The sequence below is a fragment of the Anomaloglossus baeobatrachus genome, chromosome 5 (assembly GCF_048569485.1).
Source record: "Anomaloglossus baeobatrachus isolate aAnoBae1 chromosome 5, aAnoBae1.hap1, whole genome shotgun sequence".
Lineage (NCBI taxonomy): Eukaryota > Metazoa > Chordata > Amphibia > Anura > Aromobatidae > Anomaloglossus > Anomaloglossus baeobatrachus.
The window spans coordinates 115,369,725-115,397,025 of NC_134357.1; the positions used below are offsets into that span (position 1 = coordinate 115,369,725).

At 47.8% G+C, this 27,301-nt stretch overlaps 1 protein-coding gene across 3 annotated transcripts in view; it reads left to right on the plus strand.

Moving 5' to 3' along the window:
• The window catches only part of MYPN (myopalladin), a 336,685-nt gene that overhangs the window by 230,405 nt on the left and 78,979 nt on the right, over window positions 1-27,301 (plus strand). For all 3 annotated transcript variants that reach the window (XM_075348786.1, XM_075348785.1, XM_075348788.1), the window contains one exon: window positions 26,854-27,029. In XM_075348786.1, coding sequence (XP_075204901.1) covers window positions 26,854-27,029 — 176 coding nt within the window. The remainder of the gene's footprint in view (window positions 1-26,853; window positions 27,030-27,301) is intronic.

The window sequence follows — 27,301 nt, forward strand, 5'->3', positions numbered from 1 at the left end:
GTACATTCCTTGCATTGTGAAGTTGCAGAAAACCAATGGCTGTGTGCCCGAAATTTTATTTAAATACAGCACCCTTTTGCAACAGGCCAGATCCCTCTCTCATTTTTATAGGGGTCCTGTTACTGTATACACCTTTTACATGTTAGCTTTATCTATCTCTTTAAATTGTAACTTTTAATTCAAATACATTTTCCTTTTAACCAAATCACCTTTGAAGACAGATCTTTTGCTTGGAATACTGATTCTCAATATCACATGTGTCGCGGGCGGAGGAGGGGACGCCGCGCTCTCCCACTGCTCGGGTCCGGCTGCCGCTGCGGCTGCTCGGTGGCTCGAGCGATGGGCCGGATCCCGGGGACTCGAGCGGCGCTCCTCGCCGGTGAGTGAAAAGGGGAATTGGTGTTTTGGGATAGTTTATTGTCCGTGACGCCACCCACGGTTGTGGTGATTGAATGTACACCACCGCTGCTCTGGCTGGGGATCCCGGGAGTGATGGTGTGGAGCAGCCAGTTGTTGTGTTGCCCCTCCGTAGGTAGGGGTTGGTGATCCCGGGGCCCAGTGGTGGGGTTGGGATGGTGGACAGGCGGGTCTGGGGCCTGTGGAGGTGAAGGGGCGCAGGGGCAGCGCTGTGCCGCACGGCACGGAGGTACTCACTCAGCCAGTAAACACGACACAGTTCTCGGTAAACAAACGGCTGGTTGGACGGGTCCCTCGGACGGTTCACGGTGCTCACTTCCCCTGCAGTTGACGTGACGGTCTCTTCCCTGCACCTATGTGTTGTTGTTTGGTAGCGATGGGTTCCCACCGGTAACCCGCTCCCCAGCTTGGATATGAGCCGGAGGAGCTCCACTCTTGCCCGCAGGCGCTGGCCCTGGGAAACTGGTGCCTTGGCGGTGGCGGTGTCTCCCCTTAACGGTTGGACTGTTGCCTTCAACGGGACTTGGTTGTTGGGAGACAGTCGTCCCCTTCACTGACGGATTTGGCAAATTCGGCGACTCCTAGCCTTGCCAGGATCCGAAAGGCCCCTGCCCTGGTGCTGACTAATCTTCGTATACCGCTCCGGTACCGCCGGGTCACCACCCGTCCACGGTCCTTTCGGCAACCTCCAATCAGTCTCGCCTGCAGACAGTCACCGCCATCTGCCAACCTTGCTGTCCCAGTCCGGGGCACACACCCGGACCAACTTCAGGCTTCTTTCTGTCACTTTCTCTGTTGCTCTTACTTTAGCTCCACTACTACTTCACTTCCTTCTCCTTTCACTTCCCTCACTGTTCTCTGTTCTCACTCAAGCTCTGCCTGAGCTCAACTCCACTCTAGCCCTCAGCTAGACTTCAACTGCCTGGTTTTCCCGCCTCCAGGGCTGTGAACTCCTCGGTGGGCGGAGCCAACTGCCTGGCCCACCCCCTGGTGTGGACATCAGCCAGTGGAGGAAGGCAACAAGGATTTTAGTTTTGACCTTGTGTGTACCTGCAGGTGTCGCGGGCGGAGGAGGGGACGCCGCGCTCTCCCACTGCTCGGGTCCGGCTGGCACTGCGGCCCGCTGCCGCTGCTCGGTGGCTTGAGCGATGGGCCGGATCCCGGGGACTCGAGCGGCGCTCCTCGCCCGTGAGTGAAAGGGGTTGTTTGGGTGTGGGGATTGTTTATTGTCCGTGACGCCACCCACGGTTGTGGTGATTTGTTGACACCACCGCTGCTCTGTATGGGGATCCCGGGAAGGATGGTATGGAGCAGCCAGTTGTTGTGTTGCCCCTCCGTGGGTAGGGGTTGGTGATCCCGGGGCCCAGTGATGAGGTGGGTGATGCAGGGCTTGGTGGGCGCAGGGACGCGGGGGCAGCGCTGTGCCTGGCGGTACTGTGGTACTCACTCAGCCTGAGACGATGACACAGTTCTCGGTAAAACACACGGCTGGAAAGACGGTTCCCACAGACGGCTTCACTTGCTTTCCCCAGTAGGTGACGGTGACGGTCCCTCTGTCCTGCACCTATGATGATAATGGTTGCGATGGGTTCCCACCGGTAACCCGCTCCCCGGCTTGGATATGGGCCGGAGGAGCCCTACTTTGCCCGCAGGCGCTGGCCCTGAGAAACTGGTGCCCTGGCAGTGGCGGTGTCTCTCCGTTATGGTTGGACTGTTGCCTTCAATCGGGACTTGGTTGTTAGGAGACAGACGTCCCCTTCACTGACGGATTTGGCAAATTATGGCGACTCCTAGCCTTGCCGGGATCCGAAAGGCCCCTGCCCTGGTGCTGACTGTTCTTCGTATACTGCTCCAGACCGCCGGGTCACCACCCGTCCGCGGTCCTTCCAGCAACCTCTGAGCAGTCCCCCTGCAGACTATCACCGCCGTCTGCTGACCTTGCTGTCACTGTCCGGGGCACACACCCGGACCAACTTCAGGCTTTACTACTCTCACTTTTTCTGCCACTTCAGCTTTTCTCCTTAGCTCCACTACTACTCCCTTCTACTTCACTCCCCTGGCTTGAACTGCCTGGTTCTCCCGCCTCCAGGGCTGTGAACTCCTCGGTGGGCGGAGTCAACCTCCTGGCCCACCCCCTGGTGTGAACATCAGCCCCTGGAGGAAGGCAACAAGGATTTTGGTAGCCTTGGTGTTCCTAACTGGGGTGTAGGGTGTGGTGGTGTGATGACCTGTGACCCCTGGCTTGCCCAGGGCGTCATATTCCCCCTTAGCAAAATGCAGACCGTCCGCGGGCTGCCCGTCCAACACCGGTTTTATTTTCTGAAAAATATATAAAAAGGTAAACGGTAACATTACAACTCATGACAACATCCCACATCGGGAGGTTCAGTACTTAAACGCTGCTAACGGTTTACGGTTACGGTCTCCGCTCTCTCCCACCCAAGCAACCTGGCCCTGATGCTGCCCCTAAAACCCAGGCAGCACCCCTTGACCCAAGTCCAGCACAAGTTACCCGAGCGGGATCTGTCCTTCCCCTCCAGAGGGTAGCCACCGGTTCCTGTGGTGGCTGGGCCCCAGCCTGCTCTGCTGAGGGCCCTCCCTCCAACCTGCCTCTCTGGAGGCAGTAACTGCGGAAACGGTAACGGTAAAACAACTTATTTACAAGCCACTAACGTTTGTGGTTGCCCTGCAAGTTCACGGGCTTGTCCATGGCAAGTTCTCCATGCAAAACTTTTCAAACGGTCCCCACGGGGACAACGGTGCCGGCAACGGCCGGTTTTCTCAATCACGGTTAATCAGATGAAGCTTCGGTTCCAATTTTGCTTATCATTTTCATTTTTAAACTTTCAAACACAAAACTCAGTGGTGGTCCCAACGGGGACTGGACAACGGTGCTCCGCTGCCATTACTCCGGATATTCAGCTTCATCCGAGGGAGGGGGTGCAGAACTCACTCGGCTCTCCTGGCTGCCCCTCAGTTTGGCATCCAGGGCGAACCACCCCCTCTCTCCACAGTGCCGGGTATACTGTACGATGTCACCCGGCATCAGGTTACGGCCGGGGTGCTCCTTGGGCAGGTGGGCATTCACATCCCGCCGGGCTATAAACACTTCGGCCTCCAGGCCCGGTTCATAAATAAACCCATAGCCCCGGCAGACATGAAACCGCCTCACCTGTCCTTCATACAGCGGTCCCCGGACACGGAACGTCGCCTGGCGGAGGTTCTCCTTCTCCCGGATTGCACGGGCCACCAGTTCCGCTTTCTTCTTTTCTCTTTCACCGATCTCCGGACCCAGCGGTACCGGCTCCCTGTCCCAATACGGTGCTGCTGCGAGCTCCGGCGCACGGATCGGGCCCCGCGGGACATTCTGGACGTTGCCCACTGTCAGGGATCTGGGCGGCAGGTCCCGCGGTGTCTTGGCCTTGGGCGCCGCCTTGCCGCGACAACCCGGCGCCACCTCAGCCGAGGTGTGGGGGATGGGCACAGGGGCTTTCTGCGACTGGGCCTTCGGCTCGGAACGGGTCATCAGCTCCGGCTCGGGGGACTTCTCAGGGGCTGCCTCCGATGCAGACTTCGGGGCCTTCCATGGCAACACCTCCAGTCGACTGCGGGCTCCGGTTACAGGTCGGCCCGCTGGGGCGGGCATGCTGGGTATCGCTACCGGTTGCGGTGGTAGAGGGCCTAATGGTGGGGTCACGGCTTCCGAGACGGGTGGCGAGGGAGGCAGCGGGGGGAGAGGGCTTGGACCGGGTCCCGCAGCCGCGATGACCGGCCCTTCAAGGGCATCAGGGCGTGGGTCACTCACCCTCCCTTCCTCCGCTTCCTCCTCGCGTCTCCGCACGGTTGCTATAACGTCCGCCATGTCGGTCTCCCACTCCTCCATGAGGAGCTGCATTTTGACCTGCAGCCTTTGATAGAGCTGCGCGGTCCGGATCTCCACCCACGCCGCGGTTCCAGGCGCGGGGGCTACGGTGTTGCGGGACGGCATCCACATGCTGCTGGCGGCTTTTCCCAGGAACAAGATGTCTGCAGAGTCCTGGCGTCCCTGCTTTTATAGCTGCGCTCACATGCAGCCAGCCGCCATCGCGTCCCCCTTAGCTTCTTTCCGGCCCCTCCTCTATTGGGGCGGGGTTTTAGCCTTCGCGCCTCTGCTACTCGAGAAGACGCTCGAGCGGGAACTTTTCGCGCCAAAGATGGCGACTTCCGAAATTTTTCAGCCGGATACTTCCGGCGGTCACAAGGCGCACCTCTACCCAACGGCAGAGCGGTAAGATCCTGTTCGTGACGCCAAGTTGTCGTGGGCAGAGGAGGGGACGCCGCGCTCTCCCACTGCTCGGGTCCGGCTGGCACTGCGGCTCGCTGCCGCTGCTCGGTGGCTCGAGCGATGGGCCGGATCTCGGGGACTCGAGCGGCGCTCCTCGCCCGTGAGTGAAAGGGGATGTTTGGGTGTGGGGATTGTTTATTGTCCGTGACGCCACCCACGGTTGTGGTGATTTGTTGACACCACCGCTGCTCTGTATGGGGATGCCGGGAAGGATGATATGGAGCAGCCAGTTGTTGTGTTGCCCCTCCGTGGGTAGGGGTTGGTGATCCCGGGGCCCAGTGATGAGGTGGGTGATGCAGGGCTTGGTGGGCGCAGGGACGCGGGGGCAGCGCTGTGCCTGGCGGCACTGTGGTACTCACTCAGCCTGAGACGATGACACAGTTCTCGGTAAAACACACGGCTGGAAAGACGGTTCCCACGGACGGCTGCACTTGCTTTCCCCAGTAGGTGACGGTGACGGTCCCTCTGTGCTGCACCTATGATGATAATGGTTGCGATGGGTTCCCACCGGTAACCCGCTCCCCGGCTTGGATATGGGCCGGAGGAGCCCTACTTTGCCCGCAGGCGCTGGCCCTGAGAAACTGGTGCCCTGGCAGTGGCGGTGTCTCTCCGTTATGGTTGGACTGTTGCCTTCAATCGGGACTTGGTTGTTAGGAGACAGACGTCCCCTTCACTGACGGATTTGGCAAATTATGGCGACTCCTAGCCTTGCCGGGATCCGAAAGGCCCCTGCCCTGGTGCTGACTGTTCTTCGTATACTGCTCCAGACCGCCGGGTCACCACCCATCCGCGGTCCTTCCAGCAACCTCCGAGCAGTCCCCCTGCAGACTATCACCGCCGTCTGCTGACCTTGCTGTCACTGTCCGGGGCACACACCCGAACCAACTTCAGGCTTTACTACTCTCACTTTTTCTGCCACTTCAGCTTTTCTCCTTAGCTCCACTACTACTCCCTTCTACTTCACTCCCCTGGCTTGAACTGCCTGGTTCTCCCGCCTCCAGGGCTGTGAACTCCTCGGTGGGCGGAGCCAACCTCCTGGCCCACCCCTGGTGTGAACATCAGCCCCTGGAGGAAGGCAACAAGGATTTTGGTAGCCTTGGTGTTCCTAACTGGGGTGTAGGGTGTGGTGGTGTGATGACCTGTGACCCCTGGCTTGCCCAGGGCGTCACACAGGGAATGTGGGGTGCATGTGGTGTTGTGACCTGTGACCCCTGGCTTGCCCAGGGCGTCACACATGCCTTCTGGTTCTTCCTCTTTCATAGTTTATACTGCTTTATTATCCATGATAGTCTTTTCTTCCTCAACAGCCTCAATATTAATTTACTTCCTCTTCTGAGAAATAAGATATGTCTTCTAAAGATGTAGGTTCATATACACTATGTATGCCTTGTATGAGAAATGTCAAGGCGGTTTACCTTTATTTTCGCTTGTTAAATGCTTTGGTACTGTATTTAAGTTTGGCTTTATCTGCTCATTTGGTTTTGTTGTGACTTTGGCCAATTGTTCAGAATAGTCTGATTACTGTCAGTTTTCTCTTCCTTTCTCATTTCCAGTGGTGTAATCAGATCAGATTCTTTTTCAGATTTTTTTTTTCAGGGTTCTTTGAATTTCTGTAATGTTTTTGGAATGTCTGTGACCCTGACATTTAGGCCATGTGTGGATAAATACATTGTTTTCACTGGGTCTTGTCACAGAGTGTAAGGGTATCACAGGTAATCGGGGATCCTAGACTGGCCCTCAGGCTAGAGGGCCTTAGTTGTCCCTAATCACTTAGATACCGCTAGTGGTGAAGGTGTTTGGTCCGCCTTCCTTGCCCTGCTCCTGGCAAGCCCTGATTATATACTCTCACTCACCAACCCCAGGGGAGGTCCGGTACAGGAGTGGTTGAACGCACAGGATAGACAAACGGGGATACCAAACACTCTGTCACACAGGTAGCACACATGGAGATATAAGACAATACGTAATAGGGAGGAAATAAAGAACAGGGAGGAAATAACCAGACAATGAGAGGCTTTCCACAGCACACCAAGCAGAAAGCAATAAATCACCAGCAACCGTAACACAACAGTGGATGGCCCATTTTAGCAAAAGATATAGTAGGCATGGGAAGACAGGCTCCACCATCTTATAAAGGCACATAATAACTGTGATTAGTCTCCCACAACATATGATCCAAGAGGTAACTATCAGGCTATCAGAGATTAACTTCTGCCATTCCGATCACTAAAGAGCACACAGCTGGTCAACACCCGAGCCTGCCTGTGCAACTCAAAAGCATCAGATAAGGCATAGTTTGGAGTGTCATTCTGCAGTGTGAACAGTCAGATGCCGCCATGACACTCGGCGAGTTTAGAGCATAACACCGTGTGACAGGTCTGATCTGTTCCTCTATTGTGTTGAAAAGATGTTCTTTCCATCAAGAATAGTACACTGATCACTTGGGAATATTATAGTGAGTGCTTTAGCTTTCATACACTTTACAGAAAAAAGTCATACTACTATACTGGGAATATTAGGAATTCCAAGGAAATTAATCCAGCTCTATCTCTCAATAAAAATATAAAAATAACTTTATTCAATTTATGATGATGAAAACATAGCTCACAATTAAAAATAGGACATCACTGTAGAAAATTGATTTGCTCGTTTGGAACTAGTAAGTCTGAACAGTTTTTACTGTTGGTATAAACTTACTGGTTAGTAACACATAGGCAAATGCAATTTTATACCAGGATGTCCTGCATTTAAATCTTGAGATATTTTTATAGTCATGGATTAAATAAAGATATGTTTATTTTCATTGGCAGACTGAGTGACGTATTACCTGCCCACCGTGTCTTTGGAATAACTGCTGCTGGTTGTCTAATACTAAAGATGGCTTTACATGCTACGAGATCGCTAAAGCTAAAGCGATCTCGTTGGGGTCACAGAATTTGTGACGCACATCTGGCTGCTTTAGCGATGTCGTTGCATGTGACACCTATGAGCGATTTTGAATCGTCACAAAAACATTCAAAATCGCTCATCGGTGACATGGGGGTCCCTTCCCAAATATCATTGCTGCTGCAGTAACGATGTTGTTTGTCGTTCCTGCGGCAGTACACATCGCTCCAGAAAAGGAGGAAGGAAGGAGGTGGGCGGCATGTTCCGGCAGCTCACCTTCTCCCCTCCTTTTCTATTGGGCGGCGGTTCAGTGACGCTGCTGTGATGTCGCTGTGACGCTGAACGAACCGCCCCTTTAGAAAGGAGGCGGTTAGCCGGTCACAGCGACATCGCTGCACAGAGTTAATGTTCGCTACGGCAGTGATCACCACATATCGTTACAATGGGGGCGGGTGCTATCGCGCTCGATATCGCTAGCAATTGCTAGCGATGTCGTAAAGTGTAAAGCAGCCCTTACTCTCTTTTTAGGAGCACCTTTTTTGATTCTCATCAACTACTCACTAGTGGAATGCGAGTTGAACTGAACTTTTCTTCACATTTTGTGAATAGATTGGGAATATACAACATGTATTTTACTGGCTAAATTTCATTTTTACTCCATGTCTGGAACCTTCTGTATTTACTCTGTTTACACCAAGTTAGATAAATTGTTTCCTTGTTATTCAATCGCCCCAGAGCCTATTTTTGCCTTCATGACCAGGCCATTTTTTTCTTTTCTGACCAGTGTCACTGTGACAGGTTATAACTCTGGAACACTTCAACAGATCCCAGGGATTCTGAGATTTTTTGTGGTAAAATTAGAATTATATCTTTTGCGTTTATTTGTGAAAATATCGGAAACTTGGAGAATACTTTGAAAATTTTGCAATGTTCAAACTTTAAATTTTTATTCCCTAAAACCAGAAAGTTATGTTACACAAAATAATTAATAAATAACATTTCCCATATGTTTACTTTACATCAGCACAATTTTTAAAAGATAACTACAGTATTTATTGTTAGGACATTAGAAGGGTTCAAAGTTTATCAGCAATTTCTCATTTTTCCAACAAAATTTACAAAACTACACACGTCACTTTTGGGTATTTTCTGTCACCTAGGTTTCTCAAAGTCACTTCAAATGTGATGTGGTCCTTAAAAATATACACACGTGGTCAAAATTGTTGGTACCCCTCGTTTAATGAAAGAAAAACCCAGAATAGTCACATAAATAACTTGAATCTGACAAAAGTAATAATAGATTAAAAATCTATGAAAATGAACAAATGGTAACAAAAGAGCCCAGAAAAACATCTGAAGAGATTAAAGGAGAACTTCAAGCTCAAGGAACATCAGTGTCAGATCGCACCGACCGTCGTTGTTTGAGCTAAAATGGACTTGATGGGAGATGACCAAGGAGGACACCATTGTTAAAAAATAAACATAAAAAAGCCAGACTGGAATTTGCCAAACTACATGTTGACAAGCCACAAAGCTTCTGGGAGAATGTCCTATGAACAGAGGAGACAATAAGGGAACTCTTTGGCAAGGCACATCAGCTCTATGTTCACAGATGGAAAAAAGAAGCATATCAAGAAAAAAACACTGTTCCTACTGTGAAATATGGAGGAGGCTCTGTTATGTTCTGGGGCTGCTTTGCTGCATCTGACACAGGGTGTCTTGAATCTGTGCAGGGTATAATGAAATCTCAAGACTATCAAGGGATTCTAGAGAGAAATGTGCTGCCCAGTGTTAGAAAGCTTGGTCTCAGTTGCAAGTCTTGGGTCTTGCAACAGGATAATGATCCAAAACACATAGCTAAAAACACCTAAGAATGGTTAAATGGAAAACATTGGACTATTCTAAAGTGGCCTTCTGTGAGCCCCGACCTAAATCCTATTGAGCATCTTTGGAAAGAGCTGAAACATGTCGTCTGGAAAAGGCAACCTTCAAACACGAGACAACTGGAGCTGTTTGCTCTTGAGGAATGGGTCTAAATACCTGTCGAAAGGTGCAGAAGTCTCATTGACAGTTACAGGAATTGTTTGATTGCAGTGATTGCCTCAAAAGGTTGTGCAACAAAATATTAAGTTAAGGAGGAACCATCATTTCTGTCCAGGCCTATTTCATGATTTTTTTTAAAAAAAAATTCTGTGGAAGCAGAAAAGCAGCAAAATCTGACTTTCATTTGTTCATTTTCATAGATTTTTTTTATTTATTATTACCTTTGTCAGATTCAAGATAATTCTGTGACCATTGTGGGTTCTTTTATTAAATGAGGGGTACCATCAATTTTGACCACGTGTGTATTTTTTTAAGGAACACATTACATTTGAAGTGACTTTAAGAAACCTAGGTGCCAGAAAATACCCAAAAGTGACACCATTTTAAAATCTTCCTTCAAAATGCTCAAAACTCTATTCAAGAAGTTTATTAACCCTTCAGGGGCTTCACAGAAACTAAACCAATGTGGAAGGAAAAAAATTACATTTTTAGTTTTCCCACAAAAATGTTATTTAGCCTCAAATTTTGCATTTTTACAAGAGTAACATGAGAAAAAGCACCATACAATTTGTTGTGCAATTTCTCCTGAGTACACAATACCCCTTATGTGGTAGAATTCTACTGTTTGGGTGCAAGGCAGGGAAGGAGCACCATTTTAGAGCGCAAAATTGTCTGGAATAGATAGCGGATGCCATGTCGTGTTTGGAGAGCCAAGTGAGGTCTTCTTTTTTGTGGGATGAGTTGAGATTTCTATTTTTTATTCTTATTTTTGGTAGGTAGAATTACAGTGGAACCTTGGTTAACGAGAACAATCTATTCTGGGAGTGTGTTACTCGTTCAGCAAAGCAAGATTTCCCATAGGAAATCATTGCAATGCAGACAATTCGTTCCACAACTTGTTAAATGTCCCATCCTGGTCCCCTCTTGTGCCATTCCACACACGTACAAACACACACACAAACACACACAAACACGCATGCACACGCACATATTATGCTAACCTTACCTTCCGTTCCATCGCCGGTCTCCTGGGACTTGCTGTTCGCTAGTACGGGCTGTGTATCTAGTAACCATCACGACAGGGAAGGAACTTCCGCTGCCAGAGCATTGACGTCATAGGCAGGAGCCGCTTGCCTCTGATTGGCCAGCGCACTGCCTTTGAGTAGCGTCTGACAGACGAAGTTCCTGCCTCGTCGCTATGGTTGCCGATACACATCCTGGAGCGGCGAACTACAGAACCCAGGAGGCCGGCGATTGAACGGAAGGTACACATATTATGCAAGGAGTTTGTATGTTCTGACCGTGTTTGCGTAGGTTTCCTCCCACACTCCAAAGACATACAGATAGGGACTCTAGATTGTGAGCCCCAGTGGGACAGTGTTGCCAATGTATGTAAAGCGCTGTGGATTTAATAGCGCTATATAAATTAATAAAATGATTATTATTATTAATATTTATTTATAGAGCACCATTGATTCCATGTTGCTGTACGTGAGAAGGGTCTCATGATGTCTCTGGGCAGAACTAACGTTCTACATCGGAAAGCTGGCGATTGTGGAGCGTGGGGGGGTCGCAATCCCCTCCTGACTGCTGACCGTAATTATATGTCGGCCCTGCACAAAGCCCAGCAGAGGCCGACGTATATTTACCATTGGCGGTCCTGAAGTGGTTAAGTGAAGCTCTAATAAAAAGCTTCTATCACTTGTCAATAGATGCACCATCCTTGTGATGTCTATTGTCACTTTACAGGCCCCATTCCAAATTATTTGACCTTGTTGGATCAGAAATCAGAAATTGTAGCTTTACTTTGACCTTTTGTTTCTATAGTGTCTAGTTTTTCTTCATGCGTCCACGATTGTGACATCTGCGACATGCTCTAGTTTCCTTCTTGAGACATCTTCCATCCATGTGATTCCACTGTCATCTTCTGTTGAGTTCTGTACAGGTCCTTTATTCATAGACAATCTACAAATATGACTGTTCCCTATATAATGCTGACCCTGTCATTCCGTCTGAGGCCTTGATGGCAAGAGGACACGCCCCCAGCTACTGATTGGCTTCAGCAGTGCACAAGAGACCTGCCCCGTTCAGTTGCAGGCCACGCCTCTTTACTACTGCAGAACTAAGCTGATGGGGTAAAGTGAAAGCTGAGCTCTGATTGGTTGCTATGGACAACCAGACCCCTATCAAGCATAATCAATAATAGAGTCTCAGAGCAGGATGCCCATGCAGCAGGAGGTGGAGGAGCTGCTGAAGGAGGTACAGCAGCACAGGGGTTGACTGAGGTCAGTGATGTCACTGCACCGACAACAAGGGTGTACGCTACTGCTCGCTGTTATCTGCCAATTCAAACACACTCATATACATACACACTCTATACATTTCAGCTTTATGTGCGCCCTCCGACATGCATCCAGCTGAAGCAAGGCAGGTAGTGGGGTTAGCACTCCAGGTGATCTTCAGCTCATGGAGCACTTACCTTTCCCGGCTGGATGCCATGCCCTTACCTCCTCCACATAACCTGCAGTAGTGTGATGAGGTCGCAGAGCGATGACCTCATCACTCTGCTGCACGCTGGATCAAAGCATGAGACGACAGTGCCTTTCTTTGCTCCACTGACCTAGCTTCTGCAACATGGCTAATTTGTATGTGATGCCCTGATAAAGATTTGCATGCAATTTAGCTGTGTGCAGTAGCTGAAGCCAAGTCCTGTGGAAGTGACCCAGGATGGAGAACATTATTAGAGGAAGGGGCTGGGATGGAGGACATTATTATTACAGGAAGGGGCCAGGATAGGGGACATTATTACAGGAACATGCAAGTATGGGAATATTATTACAGGAAGGCGCCCAAGATGGGGAACATTAATACAGGAAGGGGCCCAGGATAGGGGACATTATTAGAGGAAGGGGCCAAGATGGGGATATTATTGCATGAAAGATCCCAGTATGGGGGATCTTATTATATTGTCCCCATCCTGGCTTTTTCCTGTAATAAGATCTCCCATGCTGGGATCTTTCCTGTAATAATATTCCCATCTTGTAATAATGGTCCCATCCTGAGACCTTGCTGTAATAATGTCTCCCATCCTGGGCCCGTTTCAGTTATAATAGTCCCATTCTGAGCCCTACTTATTACAATGTCCCCATTCTGCCTCTTTCCTGTAATAATTAGGAGCCCAGACACATTATACTATGTAGGGTCCCAGGATGGGACTATTAAAACTGGAAGGAGCCCAAATAGGGGGACATTATTACAGGAAGGGGCCAGGATAGGGGACATTGTTACAGGAAGGTAACAGGATCGGGGCATTATTACAGAAAGAGGCCCAGGTTGGGTGACGTTATTACAGGAAGGGCCATGATCATAGACATCATTGCAGGAAGGGGCTAGGATGTCGGACATTATTACGTGGTGGGGGTGCAAACAGGTATGCCCTCATAGAATGTAGAGCACTACATCGGCCCATACAGCTAACCAACATGCAAGTGGGGGACCAGGCCCAAATTTTGCACCAGGGCCCATTGGACTCTAGTTACGCCACTGTGGACAATACCTAGCTTACTCCACGAGGATTTTTCTGGGGATTAGACAAGGACATGAGAATTAGGCTGCTTTCACACTACATTTTTTTAACATGCGTCATGAACGTTTTTTTGCTGTAAAAGCGGATCCTGCTTTTACAGCAAAAAAACGCATGCAAATGCATGTGTTATTTTGCAGGATCCTGTCACTTTAAGTTTATGGGCGGGCATTGGAGTCATGTGATCGGGAGTCAGTGGAACTGAACGTGATAGACTGGGAGCCGGCTTCTGACAGCTGCAGAGGCTCGTAACCAAGGTAAACATCTGGTAACTTGCTTGGATACCCGATATTTACCTTGGTTACGAGCATCCGCAGCTGCTAGGAGCAGGGCTGCCTGCTCCCTGCACACGTAACCAACGTAAACATCGGGTAACTAAGAGAAGCGCTTTGCTTGGTTACCCGATATTTATCTTGGTTACGAGTGTACGCAGCTCTCAGGCAGGGGAGAGAGAGGAGAGGGAGAGGGAGGGGGAGTGAGGGAGGGGGAGAGAGACAGAGAGGGAGGGGGAGAGAGACAGAGAGGGAGGGGGAGAGAGGGAGGGGGAGAGAGACAGAGAGGGAGGGGGAGAGAGGGACTGATCACCCGAGGCTGGTTTCTGTGCATGCTCAGTAGAGCAAGCAGGATCCTGTTTATCAGCATGCCAGCATTCACATGCGTTTGCATGCAGTATAGTCAGGATCCAGCAATTTTCAGTATTTGGACGCAGCTCAAAAACGCTACAAGTAGCGTTTTTGAAAAATGTTAAACTGCAAGTCGCTGGATCCTCACTATAACGCATGCAAACGCATCTGAACACATGTTGATGCGAGTCCATTACAAATGCATTGAAATGAAAACGCATTTGCACTGGATCCGTTTTTGCGTTAAAAAAAAATTCAGGACGCCTGTTAAAAAAACGTAGTGTGAAAGCAGCCTATGCTGATTACCAGAGTGGCTTCATACTAAAGAAAGTATTTCCAGTTTTGACGACCCCCCAAATAGCCACTGTTTACCTATAAATACTGCACAAGAACTTCCAAGTAGCAGCTAAACAAACATAGATGATTGAAAGTAATTTTAGTGATTAATGTGCTTAAACACGCACTATGGGCAGACTGCTGCATCAACAGGAGACAGCACACAAATAAATCAAACTCGCCTGTAATCAGATACTAATATATGAAAAGCATGAGCAGTCTTCAAATAACAAGTCTAATTAGTTGTGTTGTACTGGTCCAACACATACCCATGACTCTGGGATGTATAGGATTGTTGCATACAATATAGTAAATATTTACCAACATATTTTAATTATATTTTTTATTTCTTTAAGAGGGTTATCCACCTTCTGGAATAATATTTTAAATGCATGTATTCTGTGTTAAAAATATTTTTTTCAGTTTGATTTTATAATAAAATTTGTAAACCTTTTGTTTTCCTGCACGTTTATCTTTAATGTGTTCTGTAATAAATCAATCTTAGAGGAACATAGAAAAATATAGATAAAAAGTTACTTTCCAGTAAAACCATCAGACCAAGGTCACTGACAGATTTTCAATGAACTCATTCTGCAGCCAGCACTAAACAGAGCAACACAGAGGCTGTAGAAGACAAATGTTTAAACATTTTAACCCCTAAACGACTGCGGACAGTAATATTACTTCCCTGCGGTCATAGTGTTAATCCCCACCTGCCGCTGCGGGCTGCAGGCGGGAATCCGCGCACATGTCAGCTGATTTGTACAGCTGACATGTGTGCCTCACAGGTAAGAGTGGAATCGCTATCTGCCCGTACCTGTTAACCCCTTAAATGGCACTGTCAAGATGTGACAGCACCATATTAACAGCGATCACGGTAGATCTGAACTCACAGGCTGCCACCAGATGTCACGCGACAAGATCACGTGGATCCGATGGTTGTCATGGTAGCAGAAGGTCATGTGATGACTCCTGTAGCTCACATGACTAAGGTCCTGTAAAAAGCAGCCGAGTACTGCAGCTTACAGGAGATGATCATTTCTCCCGGTCTGAGTGGTGCTCATACGCCACTTTTTGTGGAGAAATGTCTGATTTTTTTTTAACCCCTTAGATAAAAGTAAAGCTATTCATGTTTAGTGTCTACAAACTCACATTGACCTCAGGCATCACAGCGACACATCAGTTGTACCAGATAATGAACACCGTGAATAAAATATCTCAAAAACAATAGTGCAATCGCACTTTTTTTGCAATTTTTCCGCATTTGGAATTTTTTTGCTGTTTTCCAGGACACTATATGGTAAAACGCATGATTTCATTTAAAAGTACAAATCATTTTGCAAAAAACGAGCCCTGACGTGACCATATTTACTGAAAAATAAAAAGTTACGGCTCTCTGAAGATGGAAGGTGAAAAAAAACCCGGAAAGAGCAAAATCAGCTGGTCATGAATGGGTTAGTGATCACTAATTGCAAAAATGAGAGACAAAAATTGGCCCACAGGTGGACAACTCCTTTAAGTCTGTTAGGCCTTAATTCTGTGTTGCACGTACGTGTTGTATCTGTTTTTTCACTGATAATGCACATACCCATTAATCTATGTTGCTATTCACATGTCCATGTTTTTACAGGGCAGAGTGTCCATGCAAAACACACGGAAAGATGTCCGCTTATTTTTGACAGCATGGATGACGAGCCAATGGGTCCATGAAAAACATGTGCAGCATATGGGTGGCATCAGTGTGCTGTATGTATGTAACACTGCAAAGTATAGGAAAAGTTTTGTAATTTCTTTAGCCATTTGTGAAAAAAAAACACAGAAACCCTGATAGTAAAATGGACACACGGATGACACACTGATGCAGAACACTAATGACACAACAGTACCATTTTTTTCATGGATGTGTGAGTGAGGCCTGAGGCATACTACAAGAAAATGTGTTAGCTTCTAGTTTAAGCAGAATAAGAGCATGGCAATTTCTTAGCTAGGTTGCCATACACACTAAACTAACTTGGCACCTCCAACTATCTAATGAATATGGGGGCCTCGCTGTTGGGGGAGAGAAGGATCCGGACAGTTGAATTTCCAGTAGTAAAGAGAATCCCAGCACTCAAATTGAAGACAAGGGGGGAATTATGCAAAAGTGAATTTATTGATACACTGCAAAAGGAACCTAACCAAAGCAACAGCACCAACGTTTCGGCATAGAGCCTTTCTCAAGGTTGTTGCATCACTGGTCAGAGTAAGGAACCACGGGTCTCGAAGGACAACCGGGGGCTTGCAAATACTGGCAAGGTTCCACACGTTTTTGCAGGGTGTTTTCGTGGGTGAAGGGGTGACAGGATCACGGTGTGACACGCCGCTGCAGCCATTCCTCCTGCCACTGATGCCAGTCCCGGATCTCTCTGCAGGCGTCCTCTCACCTCACACCGTGATCCTGTCACCCCTTCACCCACGAAAACACCCTGCAAAAACGTGTGGAACCTTGCCAGTATTTGCAAGCCCCCGGTTGTCCTTCGAGACCCGTGGTTCCTTACTCTGACCAGTGATGCAACAACCTTGAGAAAGGCTCTATGCCGAAACGTTGGTGCTGTTGCTTTGGTTAGGTTCCTTTTGCAGTGTATCAATAAATTCACTTTTGCATAATTCCCCCCTTGTCTTCAATTTGAGTGCTGGGATTCTCTTTACTATATGATTCTTTATCCCATTAGCACCTCCAGTATATGTGGTGAAGCCTGTAATTTCTATAAGTTGAATTTCCAGTGACACATAATTTTGATCTCTAGGTTGGTCACTCATAGGGAACACAGAAACTCTCAGCCAAACTGAGCATTCCTGTGTATGGGGAGAAGGGGGTCAGATAAGATAGCATTGTGCTGAACGATCACATGGCCAACAGTTATGTAATATGTATGTGGGTGTTTATGTTGCAGGCGGGGGCCGCTGCCGCTTCTGGGGCTGCTCGGATCCGGGTTCGCTGCTGCGGCTCGAGCGGCCATCCGTCCTCACAACCGTTGGAAGGGGATATTTACAGGGGATTGATGTGTCGATGACGCCACCCATGGGTTGCGGTGAGGGATTGTGACACCGTCGCTGCCTGGTGATGGGGCCCCGGGGCTGATGGAGCGGGGCAGCAAGATGGGATCCCCTCTACGAGTAGGGGAAACGTAGTCCCGGGGCCCTGGTACACGGGAGTGATAGCTGCTGGAGGTGGCGTGCTGGTTTGGATCGGGGGTCAATGATGTACTCACTGTTCAAAGAGTGTCACACAAGTCCAGTGGTAAACCAAGTTGCCAGTGACCGGTCGCCTTTGGTGGGTCCCTTCCTCCTGCACTCAGTGTCTGTGTCCTCTGTGGGACAACTCCGCATGGAACGGGGAAGTCCACTTCCGGTACTGTGTATGTTTGGGAACTGTGGCCTGCGAAATCTGACTTGGGATCTCTGTGTGTTCTGACGGGCACCCTATCCCCCACGTTGGGCTTCCGTTTCGCTCTCTGGGCTTCTGGAGAACAAAGCCAGAAACCTCGTTCTCTGCTGGTTGATTTACAAGGGGGCTTCCAACCGTCCTCGTCCTAGGGTCCAGGTACCCCGACTGTGCACGGCCTCCGGACTGGATTCCCGCAGTTGGCACCGGCTACAACCCTGCCCCAGTCCACTTAAAGTCTTTCGCAACCGGATCTCCGTCGCCTGTGGCCCTGTTTGCTATCTGCCACCTAGCCAGGTAGTCCAGGGGCCCCTACCCCTGACTCCACTGCACTTCCTCACTCCTCCACTGTCAACTGTCAACTCTCAACTGTCGTGTTCCCGGCCCTGACACCTCAGGACCCCTAGGTGGGCATTCTCATCCGCCTGCCCCCGCCCACTAGTGTGTCCCTATTGTCATGAGGGGGTGGCTAGGCTTTAATGGCTGTGTGTTGTACCTGGGTGTGGGTTTTTGGTGGAATCAAGGAGGGTGGACTACTTTTGTGACTACCTGGTTTTCCAGGGCGTCACATTTAGATCCATGTGCACCAAGCTTTCACAGCAACATATAGACAGTTCCATATTATAGTGCTGTGGGCATTCTGTGTACTGCTGTATATAGCCTTGGTGAGGTGCTGCATGCCATATAGATGTAAACAGGGGCACAGGGGGCACTGTAGTCGTGGTCAGTTTGTCGTGTCTAGTGCACCCTCCTGAGGGCCCAGTAGACTTCTGGGGTTCGTCCACTTGGGTATACTTTGTTTCCTTCTATTCTCTGGTTCAAGTTCAATCAAGGAAACAACAAGAATCAGAGTTTCTTTTCTTAAACACAACTTTACTGATCTTCAGCAGGGTTTTTTCATACAGGTTACAGTCACTTCAAATCCTTCCTCTCTTCCTGTATCTGGTCTTTTCAGTCTGTTCCTTTTTTTCTCTGTGCACTCCTGCACTACACTGAGCTTTTTCCCTTTTGGCTGCATTCTCTTACCAACAGGCTAGTCCAACCCGGTCCGATACCGAGGATCCCGGCTCTGCTCTGTCTCGTGTTCTGTGAGTCCGGCGTACCCCTATGTCACCCAGCAAGTCATCGACAACAGACCTGCTAATAGGGGAACCTGTCTGACACCGGTACCACACATACCCTCCTCTTCAGGCAGCCATCTTCTTCCCGTTTTTTGTCTCTGTCACAGGAACCTAGTTCCCAAGCTCCTCCCAGGGGCTAAACCTTTCCTTAACCCCTGGTGTACTTGCTGTGAAATGCGGCTGGGCTACGCGGCTATTGCACTCCACCAGCACTGTTTATCTGACCTGCACCTTTCTAACTCTGCTACATCTTTTCTATCTATAAACCACTCTATTGTCCTAACCATCACTAACCTAATGTTACTATCACCTTAGCTACCACTTCCCTACTCCTGCTCACTTGTCCCTATGTTGCACTAATGCTTTATCTAAGCATTCTTACTCTTTACATAATATAGTCTTTCAATCATAAAAGGTACAAAACACATTACACTCTTAAAGGCATATAAACACACATTAGCAATAACTTAGCATCGACACTCAACCCGTTTGGCCACTAAATGGCACCGGCCGCACTTACAATATATATAGCCTAAAATCTAACAAAACATTCTGGTTGGGGTCTTCAGAGGAGAGTTCTCTGCATGCCGACCACCTCCTTACACAGAGTCACACAGAGTTAGGGTGGCGTCACATGGGATGATTTATCATGCGATTGCATGAGCGATCGCACCCGCCCCATCGTTTGTGCGTCACGGGCAATTTGTTGTCCGTGGCACACAAAGTCGTTAACCCCCGTCACACGTACTTACCTCCCGAACGACCTCGCTGTGGGCGGCGAACATCCTCTTCCTGAAGGGGGAGGGATGTTCAGCGTCACAGCGACGTCACACAGCGGCCGCCAAATAGAAGCGGAGGGGCGGCAATGAGTGGGACGTAACATCCCGCCCACCTCCTTCCTTCCGCATTGCCAGCGGAACGCAGGTAAGCTGTGTTCGTCGTTCCCGGGGTGTCACACAGAGCGATGTGTGTTGCCACGGGAACGACGAACAACCGTCGCGCAGAAGGAGGAACGACATTATGGAAATGATCGACGTGTCAACTAGCAACGATAAGGTGAGTATTTTTGCTCGTTCACATTCATTCGTAGCTGTCACACGCTACGATATCTCAAACGATGCCGGATGTGCGTCACGGAATCCGTGACCCCGACGACATATCGCCCGATATATCATAGCGTGTGATGCCGCCCTAACAGTATGAGCCCATGGAAGACTATGGATGTCATACTATATCACTTGATCTATAGCTTGTGTCATGCATAATAATGATTCATATAACATGGATCAATAACACAACTATGTATTTGGACTTATAAAAGAGTTAAAAATGATCTACTTCCCACTTAAAATAACAGTTCTAACACTATGTGGACCCTACTTTTGTGTTCTAAACTGTTAAATCCTTTTATGGTTTCTATGGGTTACTATTGACCAGGTTGCAGTGGAAATACTACCTGATTACAAAAGGAATGCAAAGCTTTGTATCATGGTACTGCATGATAATGCCATGTTAAAAGTGTGTGCTGTATCTATGTATTATGCTATATATGCCAACATTCCTGGAAAGTTCAGGAGACTTCGAGAAATATGGGAGACCTTCCTGATTCCGGAAAGAGACAATAGATATCTAGGTCCTCTTAAAAACATTTTCAAAATCAATGATTTCTTGTGCACTTAAGATTTAGATAGGGCCATTAAGGAGCACTATAACTACAGTATGAGCTGCCAGTGTGTGAGATTTATTGCAGGGGGAAAACCAGATCTGCACAAGTGAGAGTTGCCATTAGAATGGTGAGGATTGCAACAGCAGCTGCTGATATAGTGATGCAGGGTGACAGAAGTGCTGCTGAAGAAAGTGCCAGCAGGTGGTCACACGTGTCTGAAAATTGTCACAAGTGTACAGAAAATTGTTGGAAGAGCAAGTTGTGTTGCCTCTGTTTAAGTAAACCTGTTCCCTTAAAAACTGCTGAAACCATTTAGCTTGTTGCATTCCTATGAGGGCTCCAACACACATCCGTGAAAACCACGTCCGTGTAAAACGGGCCGTTTTTCGGGTCCGTTTTCCGTTTTTTAGGTCCGTTTTTATGGTATGTGTGGCCTGCGTGTGTATCCCGTATGCTAGCCGTATGTGCGTGTGGAATGTCCGTGTGTGCGTGAGTGAAATAACTGACATGTGTGTGTGTTGTCCGTGTGATATGTACGTGTGTGATGCAAAATGTCGTTACTACATGTCGGAAGACAGAGTAGCGGGATGAGAATGAACTCGGGTGAACTTCACTGTCATGCCGCGGCTCTGTCTGTGTGCCGTGTACTGATTAGCGGTCACCTGTGAAGGATTCACCGGTGACCGCTAATCCCCCGAGTGGCTGAAGTGTCCCCCCCTCTCTCATACTCACCGATCCCCGATCACCGGCGCTGCACGGCATTCACACCGTTCCGGCGGCTTTTTCTAATTTGAAAAAGCCGGCCGCTCATTAAACAATCTCGTATTCCCTGCTTTCTCTCCCACCGGCGCCTGTGATTGGTTGCAGTGAGACACGCCCACCACGCTGAGTGACAGCTGTCTCACTGCACCCAATCACAGCAGCCGGTGGGCATGTCTATACTGTGCAGTAAAATAAATAAATAATTAAAAAAAACGGCGTGCGGTCCTCCCCCCAGATGAGTAGCACGATCAGCTGCTGTCACTGAGGTTACCCGCAGCCACCGCTGGATCCAGCGGTGGCCGCGAGTTACCTGACTGACAGCAGCTGATCGCGCTACTCATCTCATTAGCTGCGTGGAGGTGACAGGAGCGGCGGTGTCTTCTGCTTCTCCTGTCACCTGCATGCAGCAGAGCTGGATGCGACGCTGGAGGTCCGTGGATTACGCCGGACATGGAGGGCTTTGTCGGGGTTAATAAATTGGTAATGAGGGAATGTGTTTGTGTTTTTTATTTCTAATAAAGGATTTTTCGGGTGTGTGTGTTTATTTACTGTAATTTACAGATTAATCATTGAAGGTATCTCGGGGAGACGCCTCACATGATTAATCTAGGATTTATTGGCAGCTATGGGCTGCCAATAACTCCTTATTACCCCAATTTGCCAACGCACCAGGGCAAATCGGAAAGAGCCGGGTACAGTCCCAGAACTGTCGCATATAATGTATGCGGCAATTCTGGGCGGCTGCTGACTGATATTGTTAGGCTGGGGGGCTCCCCATAACGTGGAGCTCCCCATCCTGAGAATACCAGCCTTCAGCCGTATGGCTTTATCTGGCTGGTATTAAAATGGGGGGGGACTGCACGCCGTTTTTTTTAATTATTTATTTATTTATTTTACTGCACAGTATAGACACGCCCACCGGCTGCTGTGATTGGGTACAGTGAGACAGCTGTCACTCAGCGTGGTGGGCGTGTCTCACTGCAACCAATCACAGGCGCCGGTGGGCGGGTAAAGCAGGGAATACGAGATTGATTAATGGGCGGCCGGCTTTTTCAAAATAGTAAAAGGCGCCGAAGTTTTTATAACAGCCGTGCAGCGCCGCGCCGGAGATCGGGGAACGGTAAGTATGAGAGAGGGGGGAACTGACCGACAGACAGCGAGAGGGACAGATAAGACAGAGAGACCGACCGACAGACATAGAGACCGACCGACGGACTGAGGGAGAGAACGAAACAGAAAAAGAAAAAAGACCGACATCACATGAAAAAAGCACAAAACGTACAGGGAGCAAACAGCGATGCGTCCGTGTCACTCGGACGTGCGCACGGACCGATTGACTTTCATTTGGTCCGTGCTGCGTGTTGCGTGCAGAAAACGGACATGCTGCCGTGCAAAACGCACACAGGTACGGATCACGGACACGGACAAACGGACATGCATCAAAAACGCACATGGAGCTTTTATCATACAATAACATTGGTGCACGTTTGGCCGTGTCTCCAGTATACACGGAAACGGACCAAACACACACGTGTTTCACGGATGTGTGTTTCAGGCCTGAGTAAAAGTTCTGATGCCTCCCTCCTTACATTTCTGCATGGAATCACTCTATAACCAAGGGTCATTATATCCTAATTGTGTTTATGTGTGTGTATAATATATGTAAAGTATATATTATATGTATATTTACATACATACACTCACATACATATACAGTAAATCTGGATTATATTAGTTGCTTCAGAGTGAGCACAGTGGTAACCCCATTTGTCCACGAATAAGTGGAAAAGAGAGAAGAGAATAAATATTTGAGGAGGGAACGAGATGACTTTGGAAAGGAGAGGAGATTAGAATTGCTCTGCTGATCCTACATGAAAGGACAGCATACAATTGTATGACTGAGAAAAGTAGAAATAGACACACCCAGGCATGATAAAGGTCCTGCAGCTTTCCCACTGTGTGCTGTGCTGAGGCTCTGTGCAACAAAAGTTTCTTCACCACTGTATCCGTGTAAGAGTATGTGCCCAAGATCAGGAATATCAGCATTTTAGACACAGAGTATTTTTTCTGCATCCAAAACGCTGCATTGTACAGTGCAAGCACAGTGGATGGGATTTATAGAAATCCCATCCCCATTGTGCTTCTTTTCTCCATAGCGTAAACTGACCTGTGAAGCAGCTTCCTGAGCCACAGCATGTCAATTTATGCTTGTGGAGACCCCACTTACTTTAATCCATCCTGCCTGTCTGTCTCAAGTAAGTTGAAAGGGAGACCTATGCAGGACATAAATTTAGAGCAGTTTTTCATTCAAAAACAACATTTTTGTTAATAAATATATTACATTTTTGATAGTAAACTTCAGTATACTTATTAGTTATTGGCAATGTAGTCACTAAGTAGCCATTGTCAATGGACACTACTGTTCCCTTTGATCATCCAACGAAAATTATTTTCATGATGTTCTCAAATGAGTGTACTGTATCAGTCTCTTTCTCTCTGCTAATTTATCAAGCTACATGTTTACAATAGTTCAATTTTTTAAATGATATTTAGAAATGTAGAAATATCTAAAAACAAAAATCATGAATGGCAAATATCTAATATAATATCTCTATAGGAAATGCAACCGTCATATACACAGTCTCATAATTATGACAAGTATCAATTAAATATGTATCATGGATTTTCCTGACAGATCTACAGGACATATGTAATATTCCTGCTGCAGTGTATTATTGTATCAGTTATGTGGCCTTTAAGTTCTACCTAGTAAGTCACTCTTAGATACAATGGGGCAGATTTCTCAGTGTGTTGCAAGAAAGAACTAAAACTTGACCTCAACAGCATACTGATAGGCTACGTGTCATCCCATTGTTTGCGTGTGTGTTTTTCTCCATCACTGAAGGTGGGTGTGTTTCTTACACACAGAATTTGTGTGTGTTTCTCCACCACTGAAGGTGTCTGTGTCCAGCACTGAAGGTGTGTGTGTCCACCACTGAAGGTGTGTGTGTCCAGCACTGAAGGTGTGTGTGTCCAGCACTGAAGGTGTGTGTGTCCAGCACAGAAGGTATGTGTGTCCAGCACTGAAGGTGTGCGTGTCCAGTACTGAAGGTGTGTGTGTCCAGTACTGAAGGTGTGTATGTCCAGCACTGAAGATGTGTGTGTCCATCACTGAAGGTATGTGTGTCCAGCACTGAAGGTGTGCGAGTCCAGCACTGAATGTGTGTGTGTCCAGTACTGAAGGTGTGTATGTCCAGCACTGAAGTTGTGTTTGCAGCACTAAAGATGTGTGTGTTTATAACTGAAGGTGTGTATGTCCATCACTAAAGGTGTGTGTATCCATCACTGAAGGTGTGTGTGTCCAGCACTGAAGGTGTGTGTGTCCAGCACTGAAGGTGTGTGTGTCCAGCACTGAAGGTGTGTGTGTCCAGCACTGAAGATGTTTGTGTCCAGCACTGAAGATGTTTGTATCCAGCACTGAAGATGTGTGTGTCCAGCACTGAAAGTGTGTGTTTCCATCACAGAAGATGTGTGTTTCCATCACTGAAGATGTGTCTGTCCATCACTGAAGGTGTGTGTCCAGCACTGAAGGTGTGTGTGTCCAGCACTGAAGTTGTGTTTGCAGCACTAAAGATGTGTGTATTTATAACTGAAGGTGTGTATGTCCATCACTAAAGGTGTGTGTATCCATCACTGAAGGTGTGTGTGTCCAGCACTGAAGGTGTGTGTGTCCAGCACTGAAGGTGTGTGTGTCCAGCACTGAAGGTGTGTGTGTCCAGCACTGAAGATGTTTGTGTCCAGCACTGAAGATGTTTGTATCCAGCACTGAAGATGTGTGTGTCCAGCACTGAAAGTGTGTGTTTCCATCACTGAATATGTGTGTTTCCATCACTGAAGATGTGTCTGTCCATCACTGAAGGTGTGTGTCCAGCACTGAAGGTGTGTGTGTCCAGCACTGAAGATGTGTGTGTCCAGCACAGAAGGTATGTGTGTCCAACACTGAAGGTGTGTGTGTGTCCAGCACTGAAGGTGTGTGTGTCCAGCACAGAAGTTATGTGTGTCCAGCACTGAAGGTGTGCATGTCCAGCACTGAAGGTGTGTGTGTCCAGTACTGAAGGTGTGTATGTCCAGCACTGAAGTTGTGTTTGCAGCACTAAAGATGTGTGTGTCTATCACTGAAGGTGTGTATGTCCATCACTGAAGGTGTGTGTGTCCAGCACTGAAGGTGTGTGTGTCCAGCACTGAAGGTGTGTGTGTCCAGCATTGAAGATGTTTGTGTCCAGCACTGAAGATGTGTGTGTCCAGCACTGAAGATGTGTATGTCCATCACTGAAGGTGTGTGTGTGTGTCAAGCACTGAAGGTGTGTGTGTGTCCAGCACTGAAGATGTGTGTGTCCAGCACTGAAAGTGTGTGTTTCCATCACTGAAGATGTGTGTGTCCATCACTGAAGGTGTGTGTGTCCAGCACTGAAGGTGTGTGTGTCCAGCACTGAAGATGTGTGTGTCCAGCACTGAAAGTGTGTGTTTCCATCACTGAAGATGTGTGTTTCCATCACTGAAGATGTGTGTGTCTATCACTGAAGGTGTGTATGTCCATCACTGAAGGTGTGTGTGTCCAGCACTGAAGGTGTGTGTGTCCAGCACTGAAGGTGTGTGTGTCCAGCATTGAAGATGTTTGTGTCCAGCACTGAAGATGTGTGTGTCCAGCACTGAAGATGTGTATGTCCATCACTGAAGGTGTGTGTGTGTGTCAAGCACTGAAGGTGTGTGTGTGTCCAGCACTGAAGATGTGTGTGTCCAGCACTGAAAGTGTGTGTTTCCATCACTGAAGATGTGTGTGTCCATCACTGAAGGTGTGTGTGTCCAGCACTGAAGGTGTGTGTGTCCAGCACTGAAGATGTGTGTGTCCAGCACTGAAAGTGTGTGTTTCCATCACTGAAGATGTGTGTTTCCATCACTGAAGATGTGTGTGTCCATCACTGAAGGTGTGTTGCCATCACTGAAGGTGTGTGTCCAGCACTGAAGGTGTGTGTCCAGCACTGAAGGTGTGTGTTTCCATCACTTAAGATGTGTGTGTCCATCACTGAAGATGTGTGTGTCCATCACTGAAGGTGTGTGTGTCCAGCACTGAAGGTGTGTGTGTCCAGCACTGAAGATGTGTGTGTCCAGCACTGAAAGTGTGTGTTTCCATCACTGAAGATGTGTGTTTCCATCACTGAAGATGTGTGTGTCCATCACTGAAGGTGTGTTGCCATCACTGAAGGTGTGTGTCCAGCACTGAAAGTGTGTGTCCAGCACTGAAGGTGTGTGTTTCCATCACTTAAGATGTGTGTGTCCATCACTGAAGGTGTGTGTGTCCAGCACTAAAGGTGAGCATGTATGTGTAAGATAAGTAAATTAGACTGTAGACAAAACTGATTTGAGTGCAATATGTTAGTGATATATAAGCAATTGGAAGTAAAAACATTAATATATTTACATAAATCCTCTCCATCACAGTATTTGCTATTGGTGTTATTTGTTCTGATTGTCAGCGAGGACATTGCAGCACCTCAACATATTGTCACAGCAAAGGAAAAAAATGGATTTTGTCATATATCTTAATTTCTTGTTTTCTTACCATCACTGATCTTTGGAATAAGAAGTATTGTTTGTTTTTATGTTACAGGTGGTACTGTGAAGGAAAGGAACTTGAAAACTCTCCATATATACAAATCCAGAGGGTGGGAGATTTGGACACCTTAGTTATTACAGAGGCTTTTGAAGAAGACACTGGACGTTACTCTTGCTTTGCTTCCAATATCTATGGAACAGACTCAACATCTGCAGAGATATTTGTAGAAGGTAATGTAATGCATAGATCTTATGTGTGCTACTGATCGAATAAATCAAGTGACATACATAGAGCTACAGACAGATATGTATAGTGTGAGGCTACGCACATAAGTCTGTAGACAATTCCTAGAATAGGTTAAATATAGACAATAGTTGAATACAACAGATATGACACCAGTGAACATAAATAGGCAAGGTTGACAAGTAACACTGACCGTGACGCAATTCTCTAGATGAGATTACATTTCACTTTCCATGCAATGACTGAACAATGGGTAAGC